General features: G+C 55.4%; 1 protein-coding gene across 3 annotated transcripts in view; it reads left to right on the forward strand.

Moving 5' to 3' along the window:
* The window catches only part of TBC1D22A (TBC1 domain family member 22A), a 320419-nt gene that overhangs the window by 108989 nt on the left and 188251 nt on the right, over positions 1-23179 (forward strand). For all 3 annotated transcript variants that reach the window (XM_078449286.2, XM_078449287.2, XM_078449288.2), the window contains one exon: positions 11005-11119. In XM_078449286.2, the coding sequence (XP_078305412.2) occupies positions 11005-11119 (115 nt within the window). The remainder of the gene's footprint in view (positions 1-11004; positions 11120-23179) is intronic.

Here is a 23179-nt window from a genome sequence, read left to right on the forward strand (position 1 = left end):
ATTCAAACGCCACACCATTGCTGGCTTTGGTGCTGGCACCATTGCTGGCTTTAAGAGAGTCCTACGTTATTGACCACGTTGCGGCAAATAATCAGGGGCAGTCCTGGTGTATATTTTACGTGATAGGTGGTTGTCTTTTATTTATTTTTTAAAATTTTAATTAAAAAATTTTTTTTAATGTTTGTTTTATTTTTGAGAGAGAGACAGAGTGCAAGCAAGCAGGGGAGGGGCAGGGAAAGAGGGAGACACAGAATCCGAAGCAGGTTCCAGGCTCCAGGCTCCGAGCTGTCAGCACAGAGCCCGACTCGGGGCTCGAACCCACGAACCGCGACATCATGACCTGAATGGAAGTCGGACGCTCAACCGACTGAGCCGCCCAGGTGCCCCAGGTGGTTGCCTTTCAATGCTCATTTTGGATTTGTCACGGGCTCTTACTTGGTGTGTTCATCAGGTGTTAGAACTCACGTGGGGGCGGTGTTCCTTGGGTCGTGTTGCAAACACTTGCCTTGTAATAATTCCTTCTTTCTGGGCCACGTTGCTCCGGGGTTTCCGGGGACGCGGCCCCCGCAGCTCTCCCAGCACAACTGCGGATCTGCTGTTGCTCTCTGCCCAGAAGTTATCTCCACGGTGCTTTCTGTGCTGTGAAGTCACACAGCTCACGTCTATAGTGCCGTGTTTTCAGATTTCTGAAATCAGAGTTTTGTGAGTCCTCGTGAGCACAGCGACGTTTTCCATTTACGTGGATTTCATTTTGTAGAATGCAGAGTGGCTCGGCGCCCCGAGCGCCCCAAGCGCTGCCCCGGTCCCACCTGGGGAGCCGTGGAGGGAGCCGCAGGTTTGCAGAGTGGAGCCGGGCAGCGCTGCCCTCCCAGGAAAGGTACTTCCAAAAGTACCTAAGTTAAAGTTGGAACTACTTTTAATGAATTCCTGCTCTGTAACAAAGACGAGAACATCAGGACCGTGGGCAGAACTTGAATAGCCTGTAAGACCCAAGGCGTGTTCATTGTTTTTTTAAATTTTTTAAAATTTTTATTTAACATTTATTTATTTTTGAGACAGAGCATGAATGGGGGAGGGTCAGAGAGAGAGAGGGAGACACAGGATCTGAAACGGGCTCCGGGTTCCGAGCTGTCAGCACAGAGCCCGACGCGGGGCTCGAGCCCACGAACCGTGAGATCATGACCTGAGCCGACATCGGACGCTTCACCGACTGAGCCACCCAGGCGCCCCGCAGGGCGTGTTCATTGTTAGAGCCGATGCAGCTCGTTCTGGTTTCACCCAACATCTCGGTACATGGGGCATCCTGCCTTTATTGTCCTGTGGCAGGTGATACCGCCGCTGAAGCTGATGGCACGACATTGACTCCACATTTACTCGGGCCCGTGTGCTGTGACCGCCTCTCTCCCCCTCCCCGGGTGCTCCTGCCTGCCCTGCCCCCGCTAGTCCTGTGCCAGCCAGTGCCACCTTTCTTGCCACAGCCGCTGGCAGGTCACCCGGCCCTCTGGCAGACCACGCTGTGGGGCCGTGGCCCCCTGAAGAAGTGCCGGGGGGTGGTCCGTGTCCTCAGCATCGTGCCGTCGCAGGGCAGGGTGCCTGAAACAGTAGAGACGCCATCAAGTCCCCAGGAAACCCGGCGTGTGTGGTGCCGAACGTTCTTGCCGTGCATGGAGTCCGGGAAGACAGCCCCAGGGAGGGTGCTTTGTGGGGACGCTTGAATTTGGAGGTGAATTGCTGGTGGTCCCCATTTCCGAGTTCTGGGGAGCGTCCATGTCCTGACCTGGCCCCTCAGAAACCTTGTGGGAAGAATGTTCCCAATCCCAGCCGGGGCCGCCCTGCCTCCCTGGTGCACCCACCTTGTGCAGGCAGGCAAGGCAGGCCTGGGCTGGGGTGCCTGTGGTCCGGCAGTGTAGACGGGGCTCTGCCGGAGGATGAGCTAGAGCCCCAAGCCCAGCTGCCTGGGCACGTGGAGGGAAGCTCCTGTGGCAGTGCCCCGCGGCCTCCCTGTGCGGGCCCCGGGGGCCGGGCTGGCCGGGCGCTGGCTCCACGCTCCTGAGGCCGCTGGCCAGCTGGCTGGGCCTCTCCTCCCGATTCCTGGCTTGGCCCCTCTGGCTTTTGATCCTTGATTTTGGTGAACTGCTGTCTCTTCTCGCTTTTTGCCCTGGGGGACTTCGCACTAGCTCTGGCCTCTGGGGGCTCCTCTGAGCCTGGGCCCCGGGGGAGCTCTGGGGAATCGGGCTCTGTTGTGGGGTCTGGGGCAGTGAAGGGTCTGGCGGTGGCCTGGAACGACCTATTCTCCCGGCACCTCCCTCCTTAGGGTGGGGTGGCGGGGGGCATACAGGAGTCATTTTTCCTTGCGGTTGTTCCGTTGCTGTTGTGGGGGCGCCTCGGTAGAGGATGAGACACGAACGTCCCTCACAAGATTTCTCTCGGATTCTGCTTTTAGCTGAGACCGTGTGAGGGAACCACAGGGCGCTGGGGCTGGAGAAGCCGGCAGGAGCGAGTGCCTGCCCCCAGCTCGTCTCCAGGCCCGTCGGGGGCTGTGAATTCAAGGGAACTGGTGCTTAATCTGTACCCCTTTGAAGGGTCATGTTGTGAACTTTGAAAGCACCTGCTTGGGAAAGGTGATAGGAAGGCAGTTCCTTGTGATATCTTTGACCAGCCTGAGAGCAAAAGCTTGGAAAGGGCTCCACGCAGGCTTTGAACAGGAACCGCAGGTGTTTGATGCGGGTTAGGAGCCCGCGGCCCGCGGCGTGGGGAACGGGGTCCTTTTTCCTCGTGACTCGCCCTGAGCAACGTCTGATCTGTGGGCGGCTCATTATGATGGCCATCAAATGGCAAAATATTTTCGGGGTGACCCTCAGAGGTCCGGTCCCGATGTGCTCACGGTCACGTGCGCTTTCCTGGTCTGTGAGGCGGTGATGGATGCTCAGGCGGGGAGCACTGTAGCTCGAGCCATCACAGATCTTGTTATGAGCTGGGCTGAGGTCGTCGAGGTGAGCTGTCGGTGGGGGGGGAGGCAGTGGGGGCGCTGGGGCCCCGGGCACGGGACGATGTCAGGTGAGTTGGGGAGGGAGTTCTGAATGATTCTGAATGACTTGGACTCAAACCTGTGCTAGTTTTTGTGATTTTAAGCGAAAGCAAAGCAGGGGTGCCCGGGGGCTCAGTCGGTTGAGCGTCTGACTCTTGGTTTTGGCTCAGGTCGTGACCTCATGGTTTGTGGGTTCGAGCCCCATGTTGGGCTCGGCGCTGAGAGCACGGTGCCTGCTTGGGATTTCTCTCTCTCTCTCTCTCTCTCTCTCTCTCTTCCCCTTCCTTGCTCATGCGCACGTGTGCGTGCGCTCTCTCTCTTTTTCTCTCTAAATAAATAACTTAAAGCAAAGGAAACTCGTAAAGTGTTTTAAGGCAAAAAAAAAAAAAAAAAAAAAAAAAACAAACAAACAAACCAGGATAAATCCTAGTAAGAAGAAGGAAAGAGAGAAAGCAGCCCTCAACCCGATAGCTGCACATGTCGTGTCTGAGGAGGCCTTGGCGGCCCGGCCTGTGGTCGTGGCCTTCCTCCCTGCATGGCCTCTGGCGGGCGAGTTAGTTTTGCTGTCTGCAGATTTAGGTCTGTCCCTGGGGTCCTGCAGCAGCCCTGTCTCCTGGGGCCACTGGGCCCCTGTCCCATTCCGGTTTCTGCAGCCAGCCCCCCTGGATGGGAGTGGGGATGGGAGCCGGAAGGGGGGGGCCTGCCCACTGCTGGAGCCGGGGGAAACTCTGCGGTGTGGCTGGGTTCACGGGTGTGCCTGGGGGCCCTTGGGGGGGGGTGCTGGGATTCTTGCTGCCCCACGCTTCCTGCAGGCCCCCTCTGCCCGGCTGCGTGGCGCCCCTCCACACGACACCGTCCTCAGCTTGCAGGCGGCTGGGACTTAATGCTGCTCTGGTCCGGATCTGTGGGCTCCCAGTGGCACCAGACGTTCTCTCTACGCGGAAATCTTTTCTGCATTATTGCAATTAACGGAAAGCTTTTCCTTGGGGGTCTAGACGAGGCTGATCTGTGTGTCACCTTGTAAAAGAGATGCTTCTGCCTGCCACCGTAGAGGGATGGCTGCCGTCTGGCCCCGCTGCCGGCGGGATAGGGCGCGTGGGACCGGAGCTGCTGGCGAGGGCTGGTGCGGGACCTCGACTTGCGTGGCTTCCTGGCGTGTCCCTGGCGCGGCAGGACAGTCTGACGGGATGAACAGACGCTGAGGGACGTGTAGGCCAGCTGTTTACCTTCTCTTCCCCCTTTCTTGCCGAGGAAACATAAATCCGTGTTTTTTTTTTTATTTTTTTATTTTCTGAATTAATGGCTGTTCCAGGGAAATGGCTCTGGGTGCCACTCTGTAGGGACAGCAAGAACTGGCAGTGCTCGCCCAGAACAGACGCCGGTATGTGGGTCGCGTGAGCCTCCTCGTGACCAGGGGACGTGACTCGGTTGGCGTGGACGTTGGCGTGGACGTCAGCGTGCGCCCAGCACCGCGGTGGCCTCTCGTGCCGCTGTCTGCAGTCAGGCCAGGTGGGCCTGGGGGCGGCACGTTCCCTGAGCAGGAGGGTGCTGGGCGCTTCCCGAAGGCGGATCTGGTGCCGAGGGGGCGGGACCTGGTGCCGAGGGGGCGGGACCTGGTGCCGAGGGGGCGGGACCTGGTGCCGAGGGGGCGGACGTGGGCGCTTTGCCTGGCACTCACCTGGCGCAGCCTCCACAAGCCCCCACCTTGACTCCTGGCTCGGAGACGGGACCGTCTCCCCATGAGGAACATGAACTCCGCGCACGGGACCAAGCGATCGTGCGCGGAGAGATCTCTGTGACTCGGCTCACTGGCTTCGGAGCCCTGTGCTGTCCCCTGCCTCTGGGCGCGCCCAGCTTGGCGCTCTGCCCCTCCTCCCTCCTGAAGAAGTCGTCATCGGCCTTCACTTCCCTGTTTGCCTGTCGTCTCCTCTTCCAAGCCCGCCGGCACCACACGCTGCCCGCACCGCTTCCCCTCGCTGGGGCTGCTTCGCGCCTGAGTCCGTTTCTCCTCTCCGACAAGCGGGGGGCCCGAGGTCCCGACTGGCTGGCCTCTGGGAAGCTGGGTCTGGAGCATCACTTGATGGAGACACGGAAGGGAAGGAGCTGGCCGAAATCCCGGGCTGGCCCGAGCCGTTACCGGAACGGGAAGGTCGGCGCTCATCAGCGGCACAGGCTTTGGAGAGCAAAGGCACGCGGAGGGTCAGATTGAAGGGTGGGGGGACCCGGATCATTCACGCCTCCGTGAGGCCAGCGAGGGTTCTAGGGTTTTCCTCCGTGCCTGTCACGGGGCAGGACTGAGGGCACAGCCGTGAACGGGATGCGGGAGGACCTTCCTCGGGGGGGATCCCGCGGAAGTGGGTCGGGGCGCAGGCTGGGAAGAGGGGTGCTGTTCTGGCTGGGCTGGTAAAGGAAGCTGTCTCTTAGGAGGCGGCATTTGAACTCACACCTAAATGCTGGAGATCGGGGGTGCCCTGGGAGGTCGGGCTGCGAGCAGGGCGTTGCGACAAGTTCGAGAGCAGAGGCCGCGAGGGGGACAGAAGTGGCGGCTTTGGCGAGCGAGGACCCAGTGGAGGCGATGAGGTGGGGGAAGGGAGGGGCAGGTCAGGCTCCTTGGGGTCACGGCCAACAGTCTGCATTCACCCTCCCCGTCTTGGGCAGACAGCGTGACTGACGGACGGACGGACGGCGTGGCCCGATGTGTCAGCAGCTCCCTCTGCCGCCCTGGGGGGTGTCGAGTACGGGGTGTCAGCAGGGAGGCCAGCCGGGAGAGTGTCACAGGGGACCCGACGTGAGATGACGGCCCCTAAGCTGGCGGCCGTGAAGCCGAGAGAACGGGCTGGGGCCGGACGCTCTTCGGAGGCTGCTCTGGGGGTGAAGCCACCAGGAGGCCCCTGCTGTCCGCGGCCTCTCGGCCAGACCTCTGGGGGCAGTGACGGCCTGCGTGTGCTCAGTGGCGAGCCGGATTTGCGTCCGGTGTCCCAAACCTCCCCGGGCGGTGCTCTTTCGGGATGTTAGCCTGCCTGACGTGGTGAAAGCCATTTTTGTTCACGACTGAGCCATTTGTCCCTTTACTTACACGTTACCGGGATTAAAGCCTTAAAAGTATAATTTGCAGGTTATCAAGAGAGATCAAGGGGAGTTAAATCTAAATAGTCCGAGCTAACTGATGGCTTTCCTTGATGGGAGAGCTGAGTTCCTAAAATGTCCCCCCCAAAGTGATACAAATACGGAGCACTATCCTCAAGGGTGTGAGCGTGTGGGCCGGCCCGCGTCCCCGGAGCCCGCACGGCGGTGCAGATTGGAGGGCCGGGAGGGGCGGGGGTCGGCTCCTTCACAGACGGCGCTTTGGGAGCCCTCGAGCTGCGTGTTTGTGTCTGAGCGGCCGCACTGTCGGCTCCCGCTGCCGCCTCCCTCGTTCGGCCGTGTTCGCCGGGCGCGTTTGCCCCCGGGTGCTTTCCTCGGTTCCCTCACGCGGTGTCCAGTGGAGCCCGGTCCGTCTCGGGACGGCTTGCTCGAGACTGTGCGTGAGAGAAGCTTTGGGGCTGAGTCAGGAGCCCGGGCCTGCGGCTTTCTCAGTCCTCCCGTGGCCGCCGGGCTGGGAGTCACGAGGAGGCCACGCCAGCTGCCTGCACGGGTGCTGGGTGCCCTGGGACGCCTCGGGTCCCTGCACGCACCCTGCTGGGCGGGGCTCGTGGGGCCTCCGCACCCACTTGTCTTCAGTGCCTGGGCTGCCGGGGGAAAGCGTGCATTCGTGCTTGTGAGCAGGTTTAGGGGTGTGCGCGTGTGCGTGAGAGAGAGAGGGGAGAGAGAGGAGCTCTCTGAAAGTGTGGGGCGGGCTTAAAGGGTGGGAGGGCTCCCGTGCTGATGTCACCACCTCCCAGGTGAGGCTGCAGAGCAGGAAAGGAGATTCCTGCGTGCTGAGCTCTGGCTTCTCCTCCAGGCCACACATGCGCACACGCGCACACACACACACACACTGTGTACCCGTACATGCATGCCCATGCACCACACACCTGCGTGCACACACGTACCACATGCCCATGCACACGTGTACATATGCACACGCACCTCACACCAGCGCCTGCACGCACATGCGCCACATGCAGGCACGTACCCCCTATCTGTGCACACACACGCGTGCACACCAGGCCCCTTTAATGACCAGGTCCCCGCTGGGCCTTGGGCAGGTGGAAAGCAATTAGATGCAGTTTGCTCCCCAGGGGCTCCTACACCTTGCACGCTCTTTTCTTGCTAAACAAGTAACATTTTTTGATGTTTTTCTCCTGTTAGATGTACATGTGAAAAAAGGTGTACCGGTGGTGGCATTTCATAAGCCTTGCGAGGCCGCCGTTTAGTTGCACTTCTGGCGTGACCCCTGGCTCTGCTGCTCTGGGTAAAGTGCTCAGCCCGTAGTGCCTCAGCTCTCTCGTGTGTGTTAGTTGTCTGCCCCTGCGTCACAGCATCGCCACAAACCCAGTGCTTAAAACAACACACACTTGTTCATGTCTGTTGTCTTATGGTTCCTGTGGGTCAGGAGTCTGGGCGTGTCTTAGCTCGGGGTCTCCCCGGGGGCCAGTCAGGTGATATCTGGGCTGCCGACTCACTGCGGCTCGACTGGGAAAGGACCAGCTTCCAGACTCACGTGGCTGCCAGCAGGATTTGGTTGCTTGTAGAGCCGGGGCCTCGGTTTCCTGCTGATTCTCGGCCGCCCTCAGCCGAGAATGGCCCTTTCCATGTGCGGCTCTCAGTGTGGTAGCAGGGAGAGCGTCTCCTGGTGGGATGGGTTGTGCTCTCAGGTGACAGAATTGTGCAAAGCAAGTCACGGGGCTGTCCACACTCAAGGGGGTGAGGTCACACCAGGAGGTGGGGGACACAGGGCCATCTTGGGTCTGTCTGCCGCATCCTCAGAAAGTGGGGGAGTAAGCATACCCACCTCCAAGATTAGGGGGGCACTTGGGGCACCCAGGGGCTCAGTCGGTTAAGCGTCCGACTTCGGCTCAGGTCACGATCTCATGGTCCGTGAGTTTGAGCCCCACGTTGGGCTCTATCCTGTCAGCTCAGAACCTGGAGCCTGCTTCGGATTCTGTGTCTCCCTCTCTCTCTGCCCCTCTCCCACTCACACTCTGTCTCTGTCTCTCAAAAGTAAATAAACATTAAAAAAACATTAGAAAAAAGGACTAGAGGGGGATTAGAGGAGCTAACTGAAGGTGGTTGGGATGATGAGCATTTAATAAACGTTAGCTACTATCGCTGTGAGGTTGCTTTCTGAAGCCCACATACGCACGGTGGCATTCGGGGCCGTCCCCAGTGGCTCCTTCCTGCCCTCCTTCGCCCTCAGTGGCCCCCAGAATGCACTCGTGTGTTTCTGCTCTGTCCGTCTGTGCAGACCATACCCTTGTGGAGTCCTTCCATCCACGAGTTTGTGGGGCTGACGCGGGTCATTTGCTCCCAGCCCGCCTCAGGCCTGGCCGTCGTGTGACAGCCACAGAGGCTTTTGCTCCGGCCTGAGGCCTCTGACCTGGCGGGCACTGCAGACACGGCCCCTTGCGCTGTGTGGGTGTCCGTTGTGGGTGCCCCGGCTCCTCTGGAAACTTCTTCTAGGGCAGGCTGACCTGTCTCTGGGTGCCCTGCGTAGGGGACAAGGGCCACGTCGGCAATGACTGACAGGTGGCCTGAGCCCCATCCTTGGGTGCCCCTGGGGCTGTCTGCGCAACACCCTCTGCAGGGGTGAGGGCCAGAGCAAGTACAGTCACCTCTCTCGGCCCCCTTGCCTCACCTGTGGCTCTCAGGTTGAGGCTGACCAGTGAGCTGGTGGTGGGAATGCACCTTCCCCGCCAGGCCTTGCGGTTCTTGGCCGTGTTGTGACTGAGCACGCATGCAAGCGAGTTTCCCACCCTGCTGGTCATCTTTGCTAGAACTTTCCAGCACGGGATAGAAATCTGCCAGTGAGCTGTACGCATACTTCTGGGTTTTCTTAGCGAGGAGAGGCCTAGCTGGCCTTCACGGCAGCCCAGCTGGCCACACGCTCTGTGTGCTAAAGTGTCGTAAGTGTGTCCCGCTTGGCTGTTCCCGCTCGGCTGTTCCCGCTTGTCCCCGTGTGGCCTGAGCTGCTGGCTCCGGGCCCTGAAGCAGGCTTCCCGCCCAGTGGTTCTGGGGGCAGCCGAGTCTCCTCACGCTGGTGTGGTCTCTGTGCCTTGGCTTCCGTAGCCTGTCCCCACCCCGTCCACGGTGAGGAAAGGCCACGCACAGTTGTGACGCCGTCTCAGGCTTCCCTGGTGCCCGGGCGGGGCTGTGACTGCTGAGAGGTGCTAGGGTCTGCGAGAGGGGTCCTGTCCCGCGCGGACCCTGCTCCGTGTCCGTCCTCTGTGCCACCGCGTGGACTCGTCCCGCGTTGCTTCCAGCCTCAGCGGGTGATGTGCCGTCGCGGGAGCACGCGTCAGCCCTCTGGTGTCCGCGCAGGAGAAATGCCGGATGGTTCCGTGGGCCAAGCGACTTTTGTCTTTTGCTCTTGTTTGAATATTCTTTCCAGGTCTCCCTGGAAGGCTGTTGGTGTAAGATGGAAACCGTGTGTGAATGCGTGTGCGTGAAGGTGTTACTCATTCGGCAGACATTTATCTGCTGCCCAGGGGGACGGGCTCCGTGCCGAGGTGCCCCTCCACTTACGTGGAGTGGGCCCCGTGGGGGGCGTCCCAGGGTGGGCCCTGATTCCAGGGCCAGCTGTGCTGCGCGCTGACCGTGGGCCCTGCGTGAGGAGACTTCCCCGTCCCGGTCCCGGGCCCCCCGCTGCAGAACTGGCTTGGTAACTTACCCACCTGGGGACGTAGACCACCAGGTCAGTGATGTCCAGGCGGGACAGGGGTTTGCCTGCTTGGGGGCAAAGCTTGTTCTTGTTCTGCGGGCTCGACTTGTTTGGAAACGACGCGGCTCATGCTTGTCATGCCTGCGCCCCACGCCTTCGTAGCATGAGGCCCGTTCAGCAGTTCTCTCCTGTAAGGAGAGAGAGGGGGCTCAGCTCCTCCTGTGTCCTTGGCCTGGGTCCTCGAACGGCTCGTGGGAGTGTGTGTGAGGGGGAGCTGCCGGAGTAGGGCGTCGCGGGTGGTGATCGCTTTCCAGGGGTTAAAAAAACCTCTATTAAAACAAAAATCCCCGAAACCAAGCGCGTGGATACAGAGAACGGATCCGTGGTTGTCAGAGGTGGGGGTGGGGGCGAGATGGGTGAAGGGGCTCAAAATAAAAGAAGTCACGGGACGTGATGTGCAGTGTGGGGTCTACAGTTCCAGTGCGCTGCATACGTCAGAGATGCTAGGAGATCTTAGGAGTCTTATTACAAGAAAAAAAAACTTCTAACTATGTACGGTAACAGGTCGTTAACCAGGCTTGATGGGGTGAGTGTTTTGTAATATTTACAAATATGGGGTCACCGTTCAAATATTATAGACCTGGAACTAGTATAATGTTATACGTTAGTTCTACCTGATTTAAAACGATGTGTTTGCCTTATGAGGGAAATTCAGAGCATTCACCCACACAACTCCCTCTCCCCTCCCACCTCCCTGCCACACTCCCTTCCTTCTCTCTGTCACCCATCCATCCAATGTGCACCTGCTTCTCATCCCCCCCTCCCCACCCTCCCCATCCCTACACCACCAAGGGGGTGCTCCCTGAGATGGTCCTGGGCAGCCACGTGTCCCCTGTGCCCACGGGCGTGGAGGGCCAGCTGTCCCCTGTGAGAGTCAGCTCGTGCGGGAGGGCAGCGCCTGGGGGTCGCCGACAGACGGCAGTTGCTTGTGAGTCGGTAAGATATTCAGATAAATTGGAATTTTATGAAAAAGTCAAGAAGAATTAGTATTTTTTAACATTTTTATTTTTAATATCAGGGAAATATTGGCCGTGTAGCTTTTGAGTGAATGTGCATACATTTTAAAGTGTCTGACGTGTTTACTTTTGGCTTTACCACCTGTTCAATTTTCTTGCAGATTTTTGAAAGGATATTGTTTATTTGGGCAATCCGTCACCCTGCCAGTGGATATGTTCAGGGGATCAATGACCTCGTCACCCCTTTCTTTGTCGTCTTCATGTGCGAACACATAGGTAAGACCACATCATGATGCTTTCTCTCACAGGCATTGACCATGAACTTTGGGGGCCTTACCGTGTCACTGTGTGTAATTACACCCATATTGAGAATTGCTGTTAACGTTATAATGACAGCTAATAATGGAGACTAATAGTTCTCTCATTTCTGCCAGCTTTAAAACAAGTCTCTAAATCCACTTGCTTAACTACTGGAGACGTTAAGATGCAGTTTTTATCATTGCCATGATCTTTTTTGATAATACGTGAGGAGAAGCGCGATCTCTTTGAGCAGTGTGGTTTTGTTCTGATGGCCAGAGCACCGCCTTTCAGGGTGTGCATTTGAGTGGATCGGGTCAAGGGGATACGATGGTAGTCGAGTGTCCGGCTCACAAGCCAAAACCTGGGTGGACCCCCTTCCATCACGTTCTGCGGCACACTGTCTCCTTTCTACCTTTGATCTACCAGTGACGGCTCGTTTTATGGGAAGTTTAACGACATGCAGATCAGCCGGTTTAATGGAGACCTAGGTTGGGTGATGGGGTTTCTCTTTGAGGTGTGCGTATTTTTCTCCCATTTATGTTACAGCGGCCAACTGTAATGTAACCTGCTTTGAACATATGTTACGTTAAAAACAAAATCGTGATTAGAACCTAAGTGCGGGATCGATGTTTTAATTTCTCTGTGGGTAAGAGATAGACAAACACCGAAGGAGGGATTTCCTGTTTGGTTATAGCGTTTTTACTTAAAACCGATTTTTTTTTTTTTTTTTTTTTTCCAACGTTTTTTATTTATTTTTGGGACAGAGAGAGACAGAGCATGAACGGGGGAGGGGCAGAGAGAGAGGGAGACACAGAATCGGAAACAGGCTCCAGGCTCCGAGCCATCAGCCCAGAGCCTGACGCGGGGCTCGAACTCACAGACCGCGAGATCGTGACCTGGCTGAAGTCGGACGCTTAACCGACTGCGCCACCCAGGCGCCCCTACTTAAAACCGATTTTAATTTGTCCCCGCACGAACCCTCGTGACTTGACGTTTGTCTGTCTTTATGAGATTGTGTGTTTAGCCACTTCAGTCTCCAGTGTGCTTCAGATGCTCGTCGTCGCTGTGCTCTGAGAGATGAGGTCTGGCCGGGAAGGATTATCCTCTCAGGACGAGAACGTGCCCATTCAGTGCATTTTATTGCAACCTCTCACACTTTGTTTGAGTTGCTGATTGCATAGGAGGACTTTCCATTGCTAAGCGACTAATGAGAACAGCCTCCGCTCCCTCCCTAATCATCTCTTAAGTAGGGGAGAGGCCGGCTGCAGAGAGCAGAGAGCACTCGCCTTCCTGCTTCTTACTCCCTCATTTGACAGATAATGAAAATGTTCCTAATGATCCTAGAGCAGTAGGACCTGTCGGTAGACTTCGGAGTTGTTAATTGAAAGAAGAAGTTCAGCTGAGATGTGATTAGAGAATTGATATTCTGTGCTAAATAGACCGTTTAATTAATGTGGTAAGTGAGTTTGTCTTAACTACTTTACCACCAACTTGTGTCGTAAGACCCGAGCGATCCTGTCTGCATTTGCCTGAATTATCAGCGAGATAGGGTGAAGGGACATGGGATAATCGTCTGGAAGAGAGAGGAACTGGGGAAAATGGAATTTGTGTCCTCAGTTAAGCTCAGAGAGACTGTGCCTGCCTTCCTGTACCGGCCCTCCCCCCACCAGCATACGCACGCGCACGCGCACACGCTGAGTGGATGTACAGGGTGGTTTTGGAACCCTTGTGTGAAACACACCATTCATTTCTGGCAGTTGACCATGTCGTTAAGTGCACGTACTGGACTTTTGGGTCCTGGCTTTCAGATACGATTGGTGGACTTGAGTCCTTTTAGGTCTTGCCGCCCAGGCTTGAGAGCGTTCATCGTGGCGGTCCAAGCGCACGTCTCGTTACCGTGTACAGCCTCATGTCTGTGTGAGTGGCCTGGAGCTCTGCCCAGCAGCCTCCTGGGCAGAAGTGCGGCCATTCACAGAGACCTTCCCGGAGCGTGTGCCGCAGCGCTCGTCTTGTGCAGAGCACCGGGGTGTGGAGACCATGTCCGTCCACGTCACCGGTGTCACGCGGGCACCTTCTGGCCCTCTGCGGGGTGGTAGGGATGCGGTTCCCTGCCCCCTTGGAGCCCGTGGTTCCAGCTGGAAGACAGGTTTGAAATGCGTCACGAAGACATCGAATGAAAACGATCAGATCTTTATGTTGTCCCGAGGTGCCAGGGGGTGCAGGCTAGGGGTCGGGGGAGCCCTCCCAGATGGTGACATTCCCAGTGCGCCTTGTGGGATGGGCAGGGGTGTCCTGTGGAGAGAGTGGCGGGGGTGCGGTGGAGCGGCCGGAGGAAGTGGTGTGATCTGGGGACGGTGGTGACTGAGGACAGACAGAGCCACTGGGGGACACTGGAAAGTCTGGGTGAGTCCCAGTGTACAGGAGCACGGGCGAGCCCCCGGTGGCATGCAGCTAAAGGGTGCCGTGCTCAGGTCCTGTCTGGCCTCGTCCACTCTGGCCATGGGGAGGTGCTCTGGGGTGCTCGCAGGCGGGTTGGGGGGCGCACACCGTCAGCCAGCGGGTTGTGTGCTGTCTTGTGGGGGGTTTTAAGCAGGTAAACCTTAGATACTGCGCTTACTGAATATCTTGAAGCTAAGATTTTTCCTTCCGAGGGTGGAACTTGGTGACAGGATCCTGTGGCTTGGATTCCTGAGCGTCCCAGCAGGACTTTGGGGTCAGCATCCTGTTCTAACACGACTGTCAGACTCTTGAAGTGCTGGTGGCATGGGGAGTAGCCGCATGTGACCGCCTCCCAAAAGCTGCACTTTACTCATTTCTCGGGGTGGGCCTGTGTTGCTCTGGTCTTCCTCTCTTCTGAGCGGAACTCTGGGAAACGGTCCCTGTTAACCGAGGGGATGAGAAGCCCTCTGGTGTGAGATCCGTCCAGGGGCCTCAGGCTGTGCCGGGCAGCACTGCCAGGCCTGATAGGAGCTGGACTTTTACCCTGGAGTGTTTGTTGTGGGTCCCCAGCTCCGGGCCCGCTGTGCACCTGCTGGTTCACAAGGGAGGAGGGGAATCTGACACAGAGCTCCAGTGACCGCGATGTCCCAGGCGGGGAGCAGGCATGGGGAGCAGCATGCGTCCTGACTTTGCAGGTCCTGAAAGAGAGGGATGGGAAGTGAACGGCAGCTTGCACATCTGGGGCTGACAGACGGGCTCTGATTTGGACCTGGGCTCATCAAGTAGATCGAGTGCTTCCTGGATGTTCTTGGCAGAGGGTCGGTTCGTCTTCATCAAGAGGCCGGCCAGGATGATGAGGGACAGGAACAACTTGCAGAGAGGAAAGAAATGCTCAGGGAACACTGGAAAACCGGAAGCAAGGGGGGAAGCAGGCGCAGCCTGCATATGGGACGGCGTGGAGGTGGTCCAGTGGCCCTGACTGGTCTCACGGGGCCGTCAGTGCCACCCTGGGGTGGATCAGAGACCCATGCCACCAGCTGAGGTCTCCTTGCGGAGCACCTCACGCCCCTGGGGAAAGGCGGTTTGGTCCCACTTTCAGACGATACACATCCCCAAATGCAAGTTTAGCACACGTACATGTGCACGCTCACACAGGCACACACAGACACGCGTGCCCGTGCACACACACGGTGCCCGCCGGCCACAACCTCTCCAAGTAAACGTGGAACAGATCCTTGACTACCTTCGAATGGGCCCATCGTCTTGGGCGGGCTCTGGAGGTGCCGTCAGCCTCAGGAAGGAAGGTTGGGGGAGGAGGTCAGGAGGCTTCTCATGATCTCAGAGGTAGGGGTAGCAGGGTGCAGAGCTCCTCCAGACGTGGAGCGTGGTAAATATAGACGCTTAGGCGGCACCAAAGCCAAGGGGCTCCCCGTGAGTGGGGTGTTGCAACCGGAGTGTATAATGTGCTCAGAACAGTCAGTCATGGAAGAGGGCTCTGTGCCAGGAAGGTTTGGGAATTTATGAATTTAAGGGGTTGAAGCCTCAGGGGTAAGAAGCCATAGGCACACGAGTGCTGGGTTTGCTGCACGTGCGTGAGCCGTTCTAGGTCTGAGCCACGGCTGGGAGCCCGGTCTTGCAGATTGCCTCCGTGACCCAGAGGCCTGGCGGAGCGCACGGGGCTGTCCAGCCCGCACCCCTGCTAGGGGTTTCGCCTCCCTCCTGAAACAGCATGGGACACGTTCTTGTTGTACCTTTTGGAAGGTCACTACAGCTTTGGCCTTAGTTCAGGTCCCCGAGGAAGGCAGGTGTAGGGTGAGGCTGAGAGAAGACGGGACAGGGCACACAGCGAGGCATCGCGGGCTGACGGGAGCGGGCCCAGAGGCAGGCCGAGGCAGGGCCGGCCCCGTGAGGCGGTGAGGGTGACGCAGAGGGCGTGGGGGTGACTGGAGCAGGGGAGGAGAAGTCTGGCCTGTTCCCGGGGTCCCGGGCACCAAGGGGGATGTGCTGTCACTGTCCCGGACAGGCTGTAGCCCAGAAGCAGGTGGTTGAGAGGCGAGACGACGCCTGTGGGCTAGGACACGTCTGTCTGGAGCGTGGGAAAGAGGGTTGCGTTGGTGGCGGTACTGGGAGTCGTTGCCCTGGCGTGGCTGCTGAGCGTCGCGGGTCTGGAGGTGCTTCTCCAGGGGCAGAGCCGCACGTGGGACCTGAACGTGGCGGCCGTCCTGCTGTCCCGCGGGGAGGTTTGCGGCTCTTTCCCATGAGGGAGTCTGGCTGCCTGGGTTCAGAGCCGGCTTCTGCCCCTCACCCGCCGCACGGGGCCTTTGTGTAGACGCGGGAACTGGGGACGGAATGGCACCGATTGCCGTGGTTGCCGTGTGGCCCGAGCGAGTTCCCATGTGAAGAGCTCAGAGCCCCGGGTGCGAGTGCTGCGTGTCCAGGAAGTGTGCTGCTGCGGCTGTAGTTGTCGTGTCCCTTCGCTACCTCGGCCCGTGGCTTTCCTCCTTGGGTCCACGTTCCGGGGACAGAAAGGGGGAACTGGTGAAGGACACAGGCCAGAGGCCAAAGGGCCCTGTCAGTGGAGCCTGTCGGTTCCTAGGGCCTTCCCGAAACGGCTCTGCTGGCTGCAGGGGTGCTGCTGAGCGAGACTCTCGCCGTCCTCCTCTGGAGGGCAGGGGACGGGAGGGGCAGCGGGACAGGCGGGGATGTGTGTGTGCCACGAGGGACAAGGGGCGGTGGTGGAATCAGGGAAGAAGTGGTTTTAGAGGCAGGAAGGAGGCCTGGGGCGACGTGTCCCCCAAATCAAGGGAGGGGACAGTTTCAGGGAGGCAGTGGTCCGTGAATTCCGGTGCCACTGGGGTGCAGCCTGGGGACTGACCGAAGGGCCGGCCGGTGAGGGTGGTCTGCCCAGACCGGGCCGCAGAGCGGTGGCCGGTCGGTCTGGACACAGGTTGAGCGCCCTGCGCATGGGAGTGGCCGAGCGGGAGCCCCTCACCAGGAGCGTTGGACGGGGTCCTCCGCGGGCCTGTCACGTCCTTGGGTAACTGGCGGCTGGCCTTATTGATCTGGAGTTGAGCTGCGACGCTGTGTCGGGCTCCGGTGTGCGGCACGGCGATTTGGTATCTGTGTGGGCCGTGGGATGATCACCGCCGAGGGTCTGTTTGCCTCCGTCACCACAGACGGTTCCAGAATCGCTTTTGCTGGTGATGAGATCTTTTCCGTCTCTTGGCATAGCGCCTTTCAGATAACGCATCATAGCGTCAACTGTGGTCCCTGTGACTTTATTTCGTGGCTGGACGTTTGTACCTTTGACCCACCCTTCGCCCATCCTGCCCCCGCCCCTGCCCCAACCTTCTTTCAGAGAACTTTTCATCGTGGAAAGTGTTCACATCTGAAGCTCACAGAACACTAGCTCGAGGGAGCTCCACGTACCGTCTTCTGGCTTCGAGGATCGTCCGCGGTCCACTTTCCTTGTGTCCTCTGCTTCCACCCGCCCCTGACCCCCACCCAGTCACTGCTGTTACTCCTGTTCCCTGACCCCCACCCAGTCACTGTTGCTACTTAAAAAACAGCTTTATTGAAATATGGTTTCAATACTACAAAACTCACCCACCTTGAGTGAAAAGTTCAGTGGTATTTAGAATATTCGCACAGTGCAACTATCACCACAATTTAAGAATATTTGCAGCATCCTCTACTGACGGGGGCCGCTCCCCGTCTGCCCCCTCCGCCAGCCCCGCGCGAACGCTGATCTGCTTTCTGCCTACGCAGGTTGCCTCTTTTGGACGCTTCGTGTGAATGGAATCGCACGATGTGGGACGTTCAAGGTCCACACGTGTACCATGCGTCAGTCCTTCAGGCCTTTTTGTAGTCAGATGACCTCTCCTTATACTATAGGACACATTTTGTTTATCCCTATTTCCACGGATAGACGTTTGCGTTCTTTATTCTCTTTGCTTATTGTGAATAACGCTGCAGTGAACCTGTGCGTGCAGGTTTTAGACTGAACGTGTTTTTGTTTCTCTTGGCTACAGACCTTGAGGTCATAGGGGCTGTGCCATCTGACACCCCCGCCCCCCTCCCCCCCGCCAGTGTGGGAGGGTTCCCGTGGGCCCACGTCCTTGCCGCCACCGGTACTGCGTTTTATTTATCAAATGCGGTGGACGTTACGTTATGTCCCCTACTCCCGCTGACCACTGGGAGTCCCTGCCGTGTTCTGTCTCCTCTCCTCGGAGCCCTGTCGGTTCGGCTCCTTGAAGCAGGGACTGTGTCTTCTGGGCACCGTGCTTGGCACAGAGTGCAAGTTCAGCACGCCCCGTATTGAGCCGGGTCCCTGCGGAGTTCTGTGCGTTGGTTGGGCAGTTAGAAAACCCGCTCTTCGCGACAAGGGCAACCTGTGCCTCTGTCTCTTTGCAGCTGGGCAGGGAGGGCTGGGGAAGAGGGCCGGGGAGGGCTCCATCCCTGCACTCACCCCTCCCACCGGAGGGGGCGCTGCTTGGCTTGGGGAGAGTCTTGCACCGGCCCGGGCCCCACTTCTGTGGAGTCACGGTGGAGGCACCATGTCCGCTGTTCAGTGACTTCCCGTGGTGAGCCCTCCTGCACGCCGCCTCCTGTCCTCGGCTGGGCCTTGGGGCCGCCCGCGCCTCTTCCCTGGGCTGCTGGTTGGGAAGCAGATTCGGCTCCAGTGTCTTTCCCTCTAGGTGTGGGTCCACATGTGGGTCCTGCTGGATCTGCCCGGGGGGGCGGGGGTAGGGCTCCCCTGGCCATGAGCCTGAGCTGTGTTTTTCCACCTGACCTCTGGGTTGCGCCCCTGATGGTGGCTTGTTACTGACTTCCGTGGTTCCTGTGCCTGTGTGTGTCCCTAGCAGGCGAGCACGGGATGGGACCGGCCTGCATCGGCCCTCCGGGGTACCGGCTGTTTGGGTGTCGTTCCTCTTTTTTCTGTGCCTTGTAATTGCATAGTCAAGACTATATTGTATATAAAATTCTGTTTTGTGCTTTTTCCCCATTTAACCTTACAATGAGCTTTCCCTTATAGTATTAAGAAATCTTTGTAAAGATCATTTCTACCTCTCGCACATAATATTCTATTGAGATAATACAACATAATTCATGAAACCCTTCTACTGTTGTTGGACTTTTTTTTTTCTTAGGCTGTTTCCCTCCAGGCATGGTGTAATTTTAAAGTACAGCCTGTGTTTTTTCAAGCTGCAACCGTCATATTCCTTTCAACAGAAAACGTCAAATTTGATTTAAAATTAAGAACCATCGCCTCACCTTGCCTTGTGCAGTTTAAGCACATTCAGTTGAAGTGTTTGCAGCAGAGCAAAACCCAAGCAGCAAAACCCAAGTAGCATCACCCCCCCCCCCCCCCCCCCCCACACACATCTGTGCTGTTATGTTTGGAAACGGTTCTGGCACATCGGATGGACACTCAGGCTGGTTGCTTACGGATTGGGTCCCGCGGGAACAACGGGCGGGCGGCGTCTTGGACGGTGAGGCGTGTTTGTCACTTGGTTCTTAGTGTCAGCACTTGTAAGCTCTGATCAGCTTGATTTTGTGTGTCGTCTTCTCTTAAAAGAAATTAAAGCAAGTGTGGGAAGGAACTGGAATAGACAGTGTATTTACTTAAGAATACTGAGAACGTGTATTTTTATATTCCCATATGTAAGTCAGAATCTCAGAAGTATAGGTGGTTTTTCAGCCTGTTAGTTTTTCCCAGAGAAGAGGTTCAGCACGCGCTTCGAGGGGACCAGGGTGCGTGGGGCTGGACCTCGCGGACAGCAGCCGGGAAGCGAGTCCCCACAGCCGCCCGGGACACGTGGGGTTTGCGACTCACTGAGCGGTAGCAGTGTGGCCATCCTCTTGCCTGTTTCCACTCTCAGGGTGTGAACTGGGCTGTAGTGACGATGGGGAGAAAGTTGCTGCTACTGAATTAGTTTTGGAAATCGTTGCCCTGACTTCCCTTGTTTGCATTTGAGTCTTGTCTCCTCGCACTTCGGTTTCTCCACACGTTCCGTGAACCGGAGCGGCTGCGAGGCGTGCCTCCTGCCTGGCTTCCTTAAGTGTTCGTCGTGGCTCGGGTACCTTGTGTCCTCAGTTGTTCCCAGAAACCGTCTGAAGATGGGGTTTCCTGTGGCAGTTCTGGTTCCAACGTGGGGGCAGGGGGCCCGGGAACCAGGCTGTTAGTCCCGGAAAGGGGAGGGTGTGCGTTTTGCGGCCCCTGCGGTGACGATCAGGTGCCAGGTCCTTGCAGAGCCTGTGACTCATGTGGAGTCCTATTTTCTATGTAGAAACATGTTGATAAATTAATGGATTTCTTGTCAGAAGTTAGAAAACTCAGTAACAGTGTGGGTCCACGTCCCAGAAGCTGTCACTGGGACATTTGCTAATTTCTTTATGGTCTTCTTGTCAGTGTCCTTTTTTTACACGGTGGCAGTTATGTTATGCGTGCACATTTTAATATTGCTTTTTGCTTAATATCTAAGCATTTTCCAAAGTCACTCAACTTTGTTTGAAGTGTCCTTTTCACAAGTAGGAACACACGACTTTCAGTAATGGGTGGGGAACGGGACAGAAGGTCAGCCAGCAGCTAGGAGGAACACGAGCAAACCGGACTCCCGCTAGACCTAACAGCGGCAGGACACACACCCTTCTCAGGCGCACGCGGAACAGACCACGTGCCGGGCCATAGAGCGAGCCTCGGGATGTTGGAGAGGATGGGGGTCCTACCGAGAGCGCTCTCTGACCTTAGGGACACTCGGGTGTCAGTAACAGCGGGCAGTGTGAAGAGACTGACATGGGAATACGCAGTGTGTCAGAAAAGAGATCATAAGGGGACTTTGAAGCACGTCCGAGATGAATGAAAATGAAGACACAGACGTACAGGACGTGGCGACAGTTGGGCTTCAAGAGAACCTGTGGCTCTAAGTGACTATATTAGAAAGAACATCTCAAAGCACGACCTTAACTCTTTAATTTTAGAAAGCATGAAAAGAAGCGCAAACACGCTGAAACAAATGGAAGGAAACAAAGACTAGAGCAGAAATAAGTGAAGACTAGAAAAACAGTGGAGACGATCAACCCCAAACCGAAGTTTTGGGAAGATCCAGAAATATCCACAAAGTGGGCATACTGTTGGCTAGACTGGCCGAGAAGAACAGAAGGACTTGTACCGCTAAGGTCATGAGTGGTCTTTTTAAAAATTTAATTTAATTTAATTTTTATTTTTTTATTTGATTTTTCATTTTTTAAAACTTACATCCAAATTAGTTAGCATCTAGTGCAACAATGATTTCAGGAGTCGATTCCTTAGTGCCCCTTGCCCATTTAGCCCATCCCCCCTCCCACACCCCCCTCCAGCAACCCTCAGTTTGTTCTCCATATTTGAGTCTCTTATGCTTTGTCCCCCTCCCTGTTTTTATATTATTTTTGTTTCCCTTCCCTTATGATCCTCTGTTTTGTCTCATAAAGCTCTCATAAGAGTGAAGTCATATGATATTTGTCTTTCTCTAATTTCACTTAGCATAATACCCTCCAGTTCCATCCACGGAGTTGCAAATGGCAAGATTTCATTCTTTTTGATTAGCGAGTAATACTCCATTGTGTGTGTGTATGAGTTTCTTTATCCATTCGCCCATCGATGGACATTTGGGCTCTTTCCATACTTTGGCTATTGTCGATAGTGCTGCTATAAACGTTGGGGTGTGTGTGTCCCTTTGAAACAGCACACCTGTATCCCATGGATAAATGCCTAGTAGTGTAATTGCTGGGTCGTAGGGTAGTTCTGTTTTTAGTTTTTTTGAGGAACCTCCATACTGTTTTCCAGAGTGGCTGCACCAGCTTGCATTCCCACCAGCAGTACCAAAGGGTTCCCCTTTCTCTGCATCTTTGCCCAACATCTGTTGTTGCCTGAGTTGTTAGTGTTAGTTAGCTATTCTGACAGGTGTGAGGTGGTATCTCATTGTGGTTTTGATTTGTATTTCCCTGATGAGGAGTGATGTGGAGCATTTTTTTATGAGTCGGTTGGCCATCTGGATGTCTTCTTTGGAGAAGTGTCTATTCATGTCTCTTGCCCATTTCTTCACTGGATTATGTGTTTTTTGGGTGTTGAGTTTGAGAAGTTCTTCATAGATTTTGTATACTAACCCTTTATCTGATATGTCATTTGCAAATATCTTTTCCCGTTGCATCGGTTGCCTTTTAGTTTTGCTGATCGTTTCCTTCGCTGTACAGAAGCTTTTATCTTGGTGAGGTCCCAGCAGTTCATTTTTGTGTTTGTTTCCCTTGCCTCCGGAGACATGTTGAGTAAGAAGTTGCTGTGGGCAAGATCAAATAGGTTCTTGCCTGCTTTCTCTTCAAGGATTTTGATGGCTTCCTGTCTTACATTGAGGTCTTTCATCCATTTTGAGTTTATTTTTGTGTCTGTGTAAGAAAGTGGTCCAGGTTCATTTTTCTACATGTCGCTGTCCAGTTTTCCCAGCACCACTTGCTGAAGAGACTGTCTCTATTCCATTGGATATTCTTTCCTGCTTTGTCAGAGATTAGTTGGCCATACATTTGTGGGTCCATTTCTGGGTTCTCTATTCTGTTCCATTGATCTGAATATCTGTTCTTGTGCCAGTACCATACTGTATTGATGATTACAGCTTTGTAGTATAGCTTGAAGTCTGGGATTGTGATGCCTCCTGCTTTGGTTTTCTTTTTCAAGATTGCTTTGGCTATTCGGGGTCTTTTCTGGTTCCATACAAATTTAAGCATTGTTTGTTCTAGCTCTGTGAAGAATGCTGGTGTTATTTTGATAGGGATTGTATTGAAGATGTAGATTGCTTTGGGTAGTATTGACATTTTAACAATATTTGTTCTTCCTGTCCAGGAGCATGGAATCTTTTTCAATTTTTTTGTGTCTTCTTCAATTTCTTTCATAAGCTTTCTATAGTTTTCAGCATATAGATTTTTCACCTCTTTGGTTAGATTTATTCCTAGGTATTTTATGGTTTTTTTTTTGTGCAACTAACTGTAAATGGGATCGATTCCTTGATTTCTCTTTCTGTCGCTTCATTGTTGGTGTATAGGAATGCAACCGATTTCTGTGCGTTGCTTTTATAATCTGTAACTTTGCTGAATTCATGAATCAATTTTAGCAGTTTTTTGGTGGAATCTTTTGGGTTTTCCATGTAGAGTATCATGTCATCTGCAAAGAGTGAAAATTTGACCTCCTCCTGGCTGATTTGGATGCCTTTTATTTCTTTGTGTTGTCTGATTGCAGAGGCGAAGACTTCCAATACTATGTTGAATAACAGTGGCGAGAGTGGACATCCCCATCTTGTTCCTGATCTTAGGGGGAAAGCTCTCAGTTTTTCCCCATTGAGGAGAATATTAGCATTGGGTCGTTCATATATGGCTTTTATGATCTCGAGGTATGCTCCTTCTATCCCTACTTTCTTGAGGGTTTTTATCAAGAAAGGGTGCTGTAATTTGTCAAATGCTTTCTCTGCATCTATTGAGAGGATCATATGGTTCTTGTCCTTTCTTTTAGTGATGTGATGAATCACATTGTTTTGCGGATATTGAACCAGCCCTGCATCCCAGTTATAAATC

This window comes from Panthera onca, chromosome B4 (genome assembly GCF_046562875.1).
Source record: "Panthera onca isolate mPanOnc1 chromosome B4, mPanOnc1 haplotype 2, whole genome shotgun sequence".
In the NCBI taxonomy this organism is placed as follows: Eukaryota; Metazoa; Chordata; class Mammalia; order Carnivora; family Felidae; genus Panthera; species Panthera onca.